The sequence below is a fragment of the Stomoxys calcitrans genome, chromosome 5 (genome assembly GCF_963082655.1).
Source record: "Stomoxys calcitrans chromosome 5, idStoCalc2.1, whole genome shotgun sequence".
Taxonomy (NCBI): Eukaryota; Metazoa; Arthropoda; class Insecta; order Diptera; family Muscidae; genus Stomoxys; species Stomoxys calcitrans.
In genome coordinates, this window is record NC_081556.1 from 159,914,773 (window position 1) to 159,928,360 (window position 13,588).

Here is a 13,588-nt window from a genome sequence, read left to right on the forward strand (position 1 = left end):
AGCTTTGCCCGCTTTAAATTTTAGGTCACAAAAATTGGAGTTCAAGCCGTATCGACGCAATTTTTTGTAGAACAATTTGGCTATATACAAAGAAAACACTCATCAAAAATTCCCTCACCCTATTGTACAGTCGGTATTGAGTGTGTGTTTGGTTATAAATATTGTGCTGTATGCGACAGGTATCACTGTAAACAAAGCCCATTCATAGCTCTCATGTTGAATTGGGATTGACAAGGGAGAAATGACTGTTGTTAATGGATATTTGATTTGAGTGATAGTTTAAATAATTTATACCACGTAGCAAATGCAACATTGATTTGCGCACTCTGATAGCCGGGCTCTTTCGGCTCGTATGCAAAATTCTGCCATAATAAAACGCTTGGATGTTATGTGTAACATATGTACATGCAAACATACATACATTTACCATTAAGTATGTATGCAGATAAAAATGCAAACAATATGGGATAAATAGATATTTGATCCAATTAATAAAATTGAATTTACTGTTATTCTGTTATTTTCTTTCTTTTCTTTTCAGTTCAGTTCACATGACCCCCACACGGCACAGTGGCGGGTAGATCCATGCCAGTTAGAAGATACTGCACCCGAAATGGATGACCCTGTTCGACTCTTTCGAGGACGTGTGCGTATTGTATGGGATCATGGCAATCAAACTTTGAAGAGTAAACTAATGGTTACGGCGCTGGGAAAAGGTGACCAGTGTAGGAGTGAGAACAAACATCAGTGTTTGCAAATCGGGTAAGTGTCTATGAATGAGTAATATCTTCGGGTTTGTTTTTTGGATTACTTTAAAAGAGGTAATTACACGTTGGACCACAAAGTTTTCAATTCGATTCCGTCTGTTCGCTGTTCCGTCTGTCAGTCCGTTTGTCCAAGTAATATTGTTGTCAAGATTCGGGTCGAATTTGTTATCAAATTGCCACGAAAATTTACACATGCCACTTCTGTGTCCCAAGAACGAATCCTATCAATACAGATTTTCATAGAGCCACTACATATATGTACGTATTGCCCGATTTACACGAAAATTTTGGAGATATGTTCCCGTTCAAAATGAAGTGAAAGTAAATGAAATGAGGTGTAGCAATTATAAAACAAAAAAACGTATTTATCGCAAGAAAATACATTTAGTTTACAGTTTAAATTCAATCAATAAGTACAAATAAATATACATCAGAAAAATTAGGAACGTTAACTTTAAGATTTTTGACATCATATTGTATTGCGCCATCTACAAACTGACATGTAAAATAAAAAAGGTATTTCCCTTAAAGTAATAAATCATATATAAATTATATATAGATAAAGAACATCGCACATAGACTGGTTGGTGACGCTTGTGAATATAGATAAATGAGAATTATATAAAAAAAAGTCGCATGCAGAATTCTGCTCTCAACAGCTTGCAGTTGACGTCGTTTGCATTTTCTTTATATGCATTATATACTTTCCCGTGAAGGAATCTATGGCGAAATGCACGTATATTGGGTTTCGGTAGTCGTAGCTTCCAATATACTCCTTTTAATTTTGCTGTTAATTTGATTTTTGTAATCTTTTCGGCAGAGCTGGTTGCTTTGAAGAAAAATAAAGTAATAACCGCCACCTATTAGCTTGACATTTGCTGTAAAATTTTGAGAGCACTAATTTCCTCTGTTATTTCAATCCTCTTTGCATGTTGTGTAGTGGAGTTGCCATAGGGATGATATCCTATAAGACACTGTAAAATATTATGAAAAAAAAAAATAAAATTATTTTTTGAATTCGTGTTATATTTTTTTTGGGATTTGTGTTAACCAGAAAAAGAGTGTAAAAAATTTAAAAAAAAGTTCTTCTTGACGAACCGTGTAAAAAATCGTGTAAAAAAAGACCGTGTAGAAAAGAATTTTGCTGTATAAGGCAGTAGTATCTTTTGGTTACCATCCGAACCATCTGCTGACCAAACCATCTGCTGACCGAACCATCTGCTGACCGAACCATCTGCTGACCGAACCATCTGCTGACTGAACCATCTGCTGACCGAACCATCTGCTGAATTGAACGGTACTATATTTGCTTTTTGCAATATTTTTCGCGGATTACTTTCTTTTAGTTCAGGGCTTCCCAACCCAATTTACTTTGCGCCCCCAAAACTTTTCGATTCCATTGTGCCCCCTAACTTTTTTCCAATCCTCAAAAGTGGATACAAGTCACGATATTTTAACCAAAAATTTTCGATTGTTAAGATGTCAAAATCACTTTTTGGGATCGAATCATTTTCAAATCAATGTCAAAATCACTATTGAAATTATTTAAGATTTCAAAAAATTCTACCAGGTATGCCAAGAAAATAATTGTATTTGTGTTTGTGAAACGATCATAAAATTTTTCATTATTGGTACTTAATAAGAAAATGTCTACCTCGTTTTTTAATTCATATAGTCTCCCCAGCATATTTCCTTTTGAAAGCCATCGGACTTGGGTATGAAACAGAAAATTTTGGTGGTCAGCATTTAAATCTAGATATAAATTTTCAAAAAGGCGCGTTCGTAGCACACTGCATTTTATAAAATTTACAACCTCTATGGCACAATTTAGGGTGCTTTTCATTTCAGCAGATAATGTTCTGGCGGCTTAGACTTGTCTGTGGATAACGCAATGAGGGAAGACAATGTTTTCGTCTTTTTGCTTGGCAAAATGAACAAATCCAGTTCTGCAAACCGTCATCGAAGGAGCCCCATCAGTATATATACTGATGGCGACAATCTTTCCCTAAGGTATATCATTGCCATCCAAGAAATACGAAAGCGCTTTGAAAATATCTTTTCCTTTAGATGGTCGTATGCGTAGAGACGGCAAATTTGAATAGTGATGAGTAAAGGCACAAATGCACCAAATCGTTGCATATAAAGGTAATAAACGCCCAACAAGGGTAGTCGTACAACAGAGTATTGAATTGCACGTAAATCTTACTCATTTCTCTCTTCGGTTTTAAATTAAATGTATGCTACGTTCTTTTTTAATACATTGTTGAAATTTTGATGAATTCACTAATTTGTGTTGTTTTAACAAATGTGATGATTCAAAACCTGCTCATCCTGAAATGACACTGCGCCCCCTGGAACCTCTTGGCGCCCCCCTGTTGGGAAGCGCTGTTTTAGATAATAGACTTTAAAGCATAAAAATTTGCTGATTTCATTCAATAGAAAATTCCCTCGATACATATGGTCAAATTTAATAAAATTATTTTATCATTGTTATTTCCGTAATGTTTCAAAAAAGTAATCGCGAAAAAGGGGTTTCAACGGTAAAAAACGAACATAGTACCAGCCATTAGATGCAAAACTCGTATATACGGAGAAAAATTATACATTTAAAATATCTATGAAACATAGAAATCTTGTTTTGTTGGGTAGGTACTATTATTATAGTAACAATGTACCATTTTATATATAGCTCCCATATATATGTTCGTCCGATTTGCAGTAATATTGCAATAAAATGGTCATCATATAGTCGGCGTTGACAAATTTTTTCACAGCTTGTGACTCTGTAATTGCATTCTTTCTTCTGTCAGTTATCAGCAGTTACTTTTAGCTTGCTTTAGAAAAAAAGTGTAAAAAAAATATATTTGATTAAAGTTCATTCTAAGTTTTATTAAAAATGCATTTACTTTCTTTTAAAAAATCCGCAATTACTTTTTGGGCAACCTAATATTATTTGTCAACCGAAGTTATTATAGTTTAAACATATTCGCTCGAAATTTGGTAGGTATTGTTTAATAACCCATCTGAAAACTTCCGCCGAGATCCATCGAAATTGGTTCAGAATTGGATAACGCTCCCACATTGTACTAACAGGGATGGTGTAGGGTATTATACAGTCGGCACCGCCCGACTTTTGCCCTTCCTTACTGGTTTGGTATGGAGTTTGACAGTTGTCCACGCAAAAACCCGAATAGAGTACCAACCCTTAGACGAAAAATTGATCAGTTTACTTAATTTATCTCTTGTGTCTCTTCCATTTTACAGAGCGGGGTACGCTCTGAGTAGTAGCCACATAGTTTTTACTTATGGATATAAGAAGAAAAAATCAGATGACATTCCTAATAACATGTTTTACTTATCAAAAATAGGTTTTATTATTTGCGCAAACTTTGCATTCATCAAAAATTCTTTCATGAGTTTATCATAAAAAATGTTAATTTCTCTCAAAAGAAGTTTACTTGTCGAAAATTTCGTTTACGCCTAATGAATTATTTTTTTAAGTGTTTTTTTAATTGCATTCACCAATTTTGTAATTTTGAAAGACTTGAACGCTTCTGCGAAATCACACATAAATTCGGATTTTGATTAAGCCGTATTTATCATATTTTTCTATCGATCTTACGAAATGTGAAGCAGATTTCTACGTAGGTCTTGTGAACTTCTGTATTCAATTAAATAGAAATGGGATCAGAATTGAATGTAGATTAAAGTTAACACCATATTGGTATTACTCCAGGTGGTATTACTCCGGCTTTGCCTGACATTTCTTTGCTAGTCTTAAGAAAAACAAGTAAAAGCGTAAGTTCGGCCAGGCCGAATCTTGGGAATGGATGGAATGGATTCCACTAAAAATTTATATAGAATAAATTTAGTTGGAGGGCATAATTTTAGTCTACATACCAAACTTTGTCAAACCAGCAAAAATTAAAGCTTCTAGGAACCGAATAAGGATAATCGAGAGACCGGTTTATATGGGATATATATCAGGTTATAGACCGATTTGGACCGCACTTAACAAAAATTGCGGCTTCCAGGGGCTCAAGAAGTGAAATCCGGAGATCGCTTTATATGGGAGCTATATGGAAATCGGAACCCATATGGCCCATTTGCAATCCTACATTAATATGGAGTATCTGTGCAAAATTTCAAGCGGCTAGCTTTACGCATTAAACCACTATCGTGATTTCGACAGACAGTTCTACGAACGAACGCACATGGCTAGATCTTCTTAGATTCCATCTGTTTGTATAAATTTCGCTACAATCTTTATACTCTACTCCACCACTGTGGGTATTATAAGTTTGTGAATTTGTATACAACGCTAAGAAGAAGAAAAGTTAGACCCATTGATAAGAATATAGATCGACTTAAAATCACTTTCTGATTCGATTTAGCCGTACTCGTCTGTCCATCTGTGAGCCCATGTATTCTTGTAACCAAGCTACAGGTTTGTGTTTGTTGTCCAATCATCACGAAATTTTGCACATGTCCTTTTTTGTCCCAAGGACGAACGCTATTGATTTTGGTCAAAATCGGTTCAGATTTAGATATAGCTCCCTTATATATGTATCGCCGGATTTGCACTTAAATGGCCGCAGTAACTAAAATTTTCAACCGATCTGCACAAAAAATATCGCACAAAATATTTTGTTACTGATCTTAACATATCTGCGAGATTTCACCAAAATAGGCGTAAATTTGGATATAGCTCTCATATATATGTATCGTCCGATTTGCACTTAAATGACCGTAGTAACTGCAATTTTCGATTGATCTGCACAAAATTTGGCACGAAATTTTTTGTTACTGATCTTAACATATCTGCAAGATTTCATCAAAATCGGTTGCCATTTAGATATAGCTCCCATATATACTCCTAACTACATATGTATGTATGTATGTCACCGTCGGTATATATCTTGTATGGTACAACTTGTGATCAAACGACACTTATATTAACCGCCATGATAATTTTAGCAAAATAACATCTAGCTAAATTGCATTTTTAAGACCGGTATAATGCTTCTAAGGCATAATGTATAAACAACATTTTCATAACTGCTCGATTGCAAAAAAACATATTATGAGAGTCCAATCAAAACAAGTTATTTATGGAATTTTTTTCTTTTTCAGAGATGATCCAATTTTATGCATTTCCAAAGATTTAATATGTGATGGCATACGCCACTGTCCCAATAGCAATGAATACGACAGTGATGAGGATTATGCCATGTGTTGGAGACACAGCCGCATGGGGGAACCAGTGCCGCCCGTAATGGATTCCGATATTTTCGAACATTTTGCCTTGGAGGTATTTCGCAATTTGTTTGCCTTTGATGCCCCTGCAATGGGTAAAGGCGCAAGTGCAACCAACAAACCAGGAGAGAATGCCACATCGCCGCAATCAGATGAAACGCTCAATGAAATCTTAGACATTGAGTTGACTGTGGAGAAGGAAAACTCTACCAAAGGGTCGGGCAAAGCTGATAATGCTACGAGTTTTTTGGGCAGCCATCATCATAGACGAAATGGCACTAGAGCGGGATTAAATTCCGACCTTTCCAAATATGGACCTTGGGGTTACTTGATGCTGGGCATGTTGTTGTGTGGCGGAGCACTACTGATCTGTGGTCTATGGGGTAAGTTTTCGAAAAAGTTTACGAGAAGCTTCACATAATTATTGGTTCGAACTCATTCGCATTGGCACATATTTTCTTTCTACAAAAATTATCTTACTTCACAATGAATTTGTCCCCTAACTCATCAATTTTTGTCACGTCCCTTTTCCTCTCTCTCTCTCTCTCTCTCTCTCTTTATTCTATGCTTTACTCTTATCAGTTGGCTGTTGTCGCTATAGCTATCACATTGAAACCATCCGTTCACTTTCAGCTTCCGCTTCGCAGCATGCAGCCAACAATGAGCGCGAGTCCGCCCTGCAGAGTGCAAATGCAGCGGCCAATGCAGCAGCAGGTCTGGGCCAAGACAATCACTCTTCACCAAATGCTCCACCCAACTATGAAGAACTGGACCCACCTCCCGCCTATTCCGTGTTGTTTCCCAATCAGAAGGCAGCTTCAAGCAACACGCTCAACTCGATGGATGTTCAGGGCTCCACACCATCGCAACTGTCGCCGTCTGCAGCTCCCAGTAGTAGATCTACGGCGAGAACAAATGGCGAGAGGCCAGCTTCCTCCAGCACCATGGCTCATAATAATTGACGCGTGCAGTAAGCACTTGTTCCGTCCTTTAGTACACTTGACACTTACACCCACACATCCAAATCCGTGCCACTCATAAATCCTTTTTAAGTACCGGAGCAAGCATATCACACCCTCTCGCATTGGACCATCAACAAATTTTGTGCCAAAAGGCAGAAGAAAAAACACATTTTTGTGGTTATGTGAATTTGCTCTACCCCTATTTCTATCCGACTACTCCCCACATCACACCCTTCCTTACGGTTTATTGTTTACGAAGTTTTTTTAAGGACTGACTTATATATATATGTATACATTTTTTTTATTAACAATATAACTAAACTATAAAAAATGCTAAGTAAAAAACAAAACAGAGAGAAACGAATTGTTTTAGCTTTAAGGAGTTCTTTGTGTGTTAAAGTTTATCGATTACATATTGCATTTACAGACAAAAAAACGGAAGCAATGTTTAGATGTTAAGATCCCTCCCTTGTACCCGTAAGAGACAAAAACAAAAACCATGTTTAGATTTAAGATACCCCCTGGAAGAAATTAATTTATTGTAATTTTGTGTGCATGTGTGCGTGTGTGTGTGCTTGTATGGGAGAACATATACGGAGGCTTGTTTTCTTTGACCCCAACTAGGAGCGGTGGCCCCCAAATTCGAGAGGACTTATTTGTGTTGACATTTACTTGGTGCGTCAGTTTGAGTGATAGGGCAACAAATTTTACGACTTTTTGCCGGCCTGCTGCGTACACAGCAACAAATGATAGTGCGGGTGTCCCAAGTCTCTGGGATATTTCTTATGCAGGACGTTCGAATGCAACGAAAACATTTTCTTCAATTGGCCAACAGCGGTATAAATATGAAATGAAAATAAAGAATTATAAAATAGTATAACAAAAATTAAAAAAATATATATAAAGTAAAATAAAATAAATTGAAATATAAAAAAATAAAAAACAGATTGAATATCTGAACCAAAAAAATTGATTAAAAAAAAAACTAAATATAAAAATTTGATAAAAATTAATGGAAATGGAATAAAATAATATAATATAAAATAAAATAGTATGAACTCAAAAAAAAAAAAAATCACTGCAAAGTTAATAAAATAAGTTAACGAGTATCGTAAAATAAAAAAATGACATTAATTTTGTTAGATAGCATAATCAAATGTATAATAATAAATAATAAGTAAATTAACAAAAATAGTAATGGACACATTCGATCTTATATAGAAATCTTCGAACACCCAAAAAGGCTTTAATAACCCTGTTGATAAACTGACAATCCTTCTGAACATTCAACAAAACATTGTGAGTGTAAACAATGTGGAAAACATTGCACTGCACTTTTAATTTTGTTTGGATACGACCGCAAATTGAATTTATTTGACAGTACACAAACCGACAGCATTTAATGGACAGTAGGGTTTATGGAAAAGGCAGCGATTTGAATATTTAAAAAAGTTTTCCGCATATACTGATCCATTGAAACCATTTGAGATTTCTCCAAAACCCTATTATCCTTAAATGGCCTAAACGAATTGTATGTGTCCAGCAATAGCGCGCCAACAACCGAATGACCTAACGACCTTTGGTTAGCCACTAATGTGTATATGTTCTCTCGCATACATGCATACGCACATGCATTTGTTCTGATTGAAAATAAAATTTTGAATAATTGTTGTTGTGTATTTGGCATTGATTGCTGGAATTTTGTCATCTCGCCCCATAGACAGACACAGGATCTGGAAAGCGAGTGATGGACAGACATCAGATAATATTTGTAATCGTATAATTGTTAACTCATAATGTGTGATAATGTGATATAATTTAAATGATTAAATAAAGTACCCATACGTACGTATATGTAAACACCAATGTCAACCGACTACCATGCAAATAAAATTAATTAATTTTGTGGCACTCTCTCCCTTTGTTCGGCCATTAGCAGCTAAGTGCCAGATAAATTCATAAAACTACAAAATAAAACCATTAAATGAAACCATATATTTATGCATGAGCCATGTATCCGAGTATCCGAAGCGGATTATGACACAAAAATGTTTTCGTTCCATTAGGTCCAGTCCGATTCGGATAGCTTTAATTTTTACAAAAAAAAAAAACCAAAATTATTACAAATGTATTTAATTTTTAATTCCATGAGAAGTGAACTTTTGAATCATGCTTTCATTTTAAGTTAAACGGAAAATATTTGAATTACGTTCTGAAAGTGGAAAGCGATTCTTTATTCCCTCTTACGTAGTGAAAATTAGTGCACCAACCACCACCATTGACTCCATTGGAAATGTGCCGAAATTAGCTCAGTTTTAATGAGGATTTAAAATGGAAAAATCACAAATTAGTTTGGCTTCTGTATATATGTGCCGCCTTAGGTTTATCATCAGTATAATAGCCAAAATTATTTATGCTTTATAACGAAACCAGTAAGGAAAGGGCGGTGCCGACTTTATAATACCCTACACCTATCGGGCGATATACATATATGAGAGATATATCTAAATCTGAACCGATTTCTATAAAATTCATCTATAATGTCGAGAAGCAAGACAAAATCTCTTCTGTCATATTTCGCGAGAATCGATTAACAAATGACCATTTTATGCAAATCCGACGAACATTTATATGGGAGTTATATCCAAACCTAAACCGATTTCTATGAAATTCATCCATAATGAGGAAATCCTTCCTGCCAAATTTCGAGAAAATCGGTTAACAAATGACAATTTTATTGCAGTATTACTGCAAATCGGACGAGAATACATATATGAGAGCTATGTCGAAATCCGAACCGATTTCGAGAACTTTATAGATATTGTGGAAATCGTCGAAGAAAGCGTTTTACAAAATTTTGGGAAGATTCGTTAATAAATGTGCTTTCAATGGCTCAATGGCTATATATATATATATATATATATATATATATATATATAATATATATATATATATATATATATATATATATATATATATATATATATATATATATATATATATATATATATGAGAGCTATATCTAAATATGAACCGATTTCCATGAAATTAATGTCGAGAGTCATTAGAAAATCTTTCCTGCCAAATTTCGAGAGAATCGGGTAACATATGACCATTTTATTGCATTATTACTGCAAATCGGACGAACATATATATGGGTCGATTTTGAAATCGCGATATTTATAGCATACCAATTAAATTTTTCAACACTAAAGAGGTTCTATTTTACTTTCCAAAAGAAACCAAAACAAAGCAATTCCAACAACAAAATGAATTCTTTGTTCGTTTCTCTTTCAAGACAAGTTTAATTATCGAAGATTTGTCTTGCAATGGAAAAGAAAAACCAGAGATCACAACATACCAACTACTGTGGGACGTGTTTCGTTCTGGGTTAGGGGAATTGTCAACCACATTAGATGTGGACGCTTCAAGGGCCATACATTGGTAGGTCGTACTTATAACGAATATAACGCAAAACGTGTTTACGATGTAAATGAGACTCTAACAAAATTGTATACCTTTCACACTAGCTGTTCTTTTCCATCACGTGTGTTTCTCGTTGCAGTGATGGAATTTTTTTCCATACGACTACAAATGCCTCCATGGTATACACATGCTGTTGCTCCGTGTGTCCATGTTCGAATCCTGGCCGGGATCTGTCGAATTTCTATTCCCAAGTTTTCCTGCCTGTCAGAGCGAAGATCATTCAATTCAGAATTTCGTTCGTTTCTCTTTCAATTTAAGATAAATGATCGAGCAGTACAAAGCTACCCACATTCCGACTATGTTCAAGAGAAGAAATCAACATCATCGCTCCCCGCTGAATCCGGTCAAGTAGCACCAAGTAGAGCTGGCAAAATATCGATGGAACTACCAATATTTTGTTTCGATTGATACTTCTCCCATCGATACTATCAGCAAAGTTAAATTTTTGGCAAAATTTAACAAATATAAGCGATTCAACACTGAATGTTTCCTATAAGATACTATGCGCCTGTAGAGGGCACTATCTTCATCCGATTCGGCTAAACTTTTGTACCTTGATTTTTCGCATGACTCAGAACAAACTATTAAATTTGGTTTATCCGGCCTGGGCATTGATATTGCTTCTAAATACATTAATCGATGTCCCGATTTTTGCTTCTCATTTTCGTTCAAAATATAGGTGATTAACGATAGAATCGATACTATCGATATTTATTATTAGAAATATTGAAAAATATATTAAGAAAGCTCAAACACATGAATTCTTCTTTCGAGCAGCAATCTTGCACACGTGGCTGAGAATCCAAAAAAGTAACGTAATTTAGAACATAGTAATTCGTGGTGTACCATGCCAAACGCTTCTGAGTGGTGCAAGAGAACTAAAAATACAATTTTTCTGTCATCCAAGTAGATCTGTATATCCTCGGCAAAGTCTATTAGAGCTATTGAACAACTATTTCCGTCCCGGAAACCAGACTGCCTGTAAGACAATAAGTCATTCTCATTCATATGTCCATTAATTTGATCGTTCAGAATTCTCTCAAAAGCTTTTGAAAGAATGGCAAAGTAGCTATTGACCTCTGTTGCCCATTCGTCTTTGGGATAGACAAAATCCTTGCAGTTTTCCATTGTCGTTGGTAATAACTGTTACTTACCAACTTGTTAAAAATGAATGTCAGGAATGGTAGAAGTGGTCCCAATAAAATCTTGAAAAACTTTGGATCTAAACTGCCTGCACTAACTGCGTTTGATTTTATTGACATAAAACTTGAGAAAACTTCCAACTCACTTACGCCAATAAAGTCAAAGCGATCATCTAATATATACAAAAACATGTCGTAAAATGAATCGTCAACATCACACATCGGAATGTCCAAAAATTTACTGTTAATGCCATCAACATCAACCATACCATTGTCTTGTTGAGTGTTACCAATTTTTAGCTCCCGTATCGTCTGCCAAGTCAGTTTCGTATCGATAACATTGGAGAATGTTGTCATAAAATTTTTTTTTGGCGTTTTAGTCGTATGGATATCATATGGTGTCCACATGTTGAAAATGATTGCTGCATCAGGCGAATTATCTTTAAATTTATTATTCTGGTTTTGCAGCGTGTATATGCATTGAAAAGTTGGAATCGGCGTTCTTATTGTGTTGCATATGTTATAAAAAATGTCACTCAAGTTTTCATTTTGAATAAACGGGATACCGATGCGAAGATCGCAAGCAACATTGCTGTTTTGCTGTTCTTTGAGTTGAGTTTTCAAAGTTTTAATTTCTTCTCTTATACCGATTATAGCATCTTCAGTTCCAGCTTCGATTTTATCGACACATACAATATCCCCTCTCAATTGGTCATTCATCGTATCCAACTTCTTTTCTAATTTGGCTAGAATACGCTCCTCACTATCTTTGAGCATGTCATGAAGCCTAGCCTCTAACGGTTCTGTGAGTTTTTCGAAACGTTTTTCTATGGCTTACATCAATTTTAAAGGGTAATCACCTCCACTAGACATTCGGCGATTTTTTGGATCACTTTCAGTATGGATTTGTGTAGGCGTTTTTGCGCAGGTGTATCCATAATATTTAGCATTGTTATATACCGGTTCTTGTCTTTGCTAATGTTTTCTACTTTGTCGGTCGGTGTTTAGTTGATATTGACTTAGTTAACACAGCTAATGGATCGTAGCAGAGCTTACACTAAAGGAGTATAGGTTCCAATTCAAGTGGATTTGTGACTGTACTAAACCGAAAGCTTTACAAAAAACTTTAACTCTATATATTTATGTGTTTACGTTAGAATCGTTCAGTGTTTCGCTTGCTCAGTAGAGCCATCTCTCTTGGTATTATAAGCTCTCTTTGTTTTGCTCCGCTTTTGAAGTTTGTTTAGTTTTTTGCTTTGTTATTACTAGAGTTGGCAAAATATCGATGTCGATACTACCGATATTTAATTTGTTAGATGAATATCGATGGATATATTCCCGATCGATACTATCGCAAAATTTTGCACAACTTAACAAGAATACTCAATCCAACAATGAATGTATCCTTTAAGATACATTGCACCTATAGAGGGCGCAATTTTCGTCCGATTAGACAATCATTTTGTACAATGATTCCACTCGTGACTTCCAACTGACTTTATTAGCCTTTTAATTGGTCTGTGCACTGATATTGCTTCTATATAAATCGATCTCCTGATTTTTACTTCTCATTTTCGTTGAAAATATAGGTAATGGAATATTAACGATAGTATCGATATTTATTATTAAAACTATCGAATGTTGCGACTATCGATAGTTTGCCAGCTCTAGTACTCACTCAAATTAGTGAAACTTTTGCAGAATTTTGCAAGTGGTTTAGCTATAAATAACGTTCCTATTCGGACTGCTATCTGCATACAAAGCTTCGGCACAAAATACTCTAAAGTTGTGACAGATTTGAAGTACCGCGGTTACTGCTATTACTATTATATGTTAATTTACTAAGAGCCAGTACAAAAAACGTCTGCTCACTAAGAAGAAACTTGTTTAAAAACTGACCGATTAGATCGTCAATGAAAAAAAGGAAAAGGGAAGGGGAATGAATAGAGCCTTGTGGCACATCTGCAGTCAATGT

At 35.3% G+C, this 13,588-nt stretch overlaps 1 protein-coding gene across 2 annotated transcripts in view; it reads left to right on the plus strand.

The window, feature by feature from the left end:
* LOC106081926 (uncharacterized) overlaps positions 1 to 7,483 on the plus strand; it is a 39,579-nt gene extending 32,096 nt beyond the window's left edge. Inside the window, exons 3-5 of one of the 2 annotated variants that reach the window (XM_013244198.2) lie at positions 542 to 762; positions 5,901 to 6,406; positions 6,606 to 7,483. In XM_013244198.2, the coding sequence (XP_013099652.1) occupies positions 542 to 762; positions 5,901 to 6,406; positions 6,606 to 6,985 (1,107 nt within the window). In that variant the 3' untranslated portion in view covers positions 6,986 to 7,483. The remainder of the gene's footprint in view (positions 1 to 541; positions 763 to 5,900; positions 6,407 to 6,605) is intronic. The other variant, XM_013244199.2, reaches the window with a different exon arrangement.
* Positions 7,484 to 13,588: the final 6,105 nt, after the last annotated feature.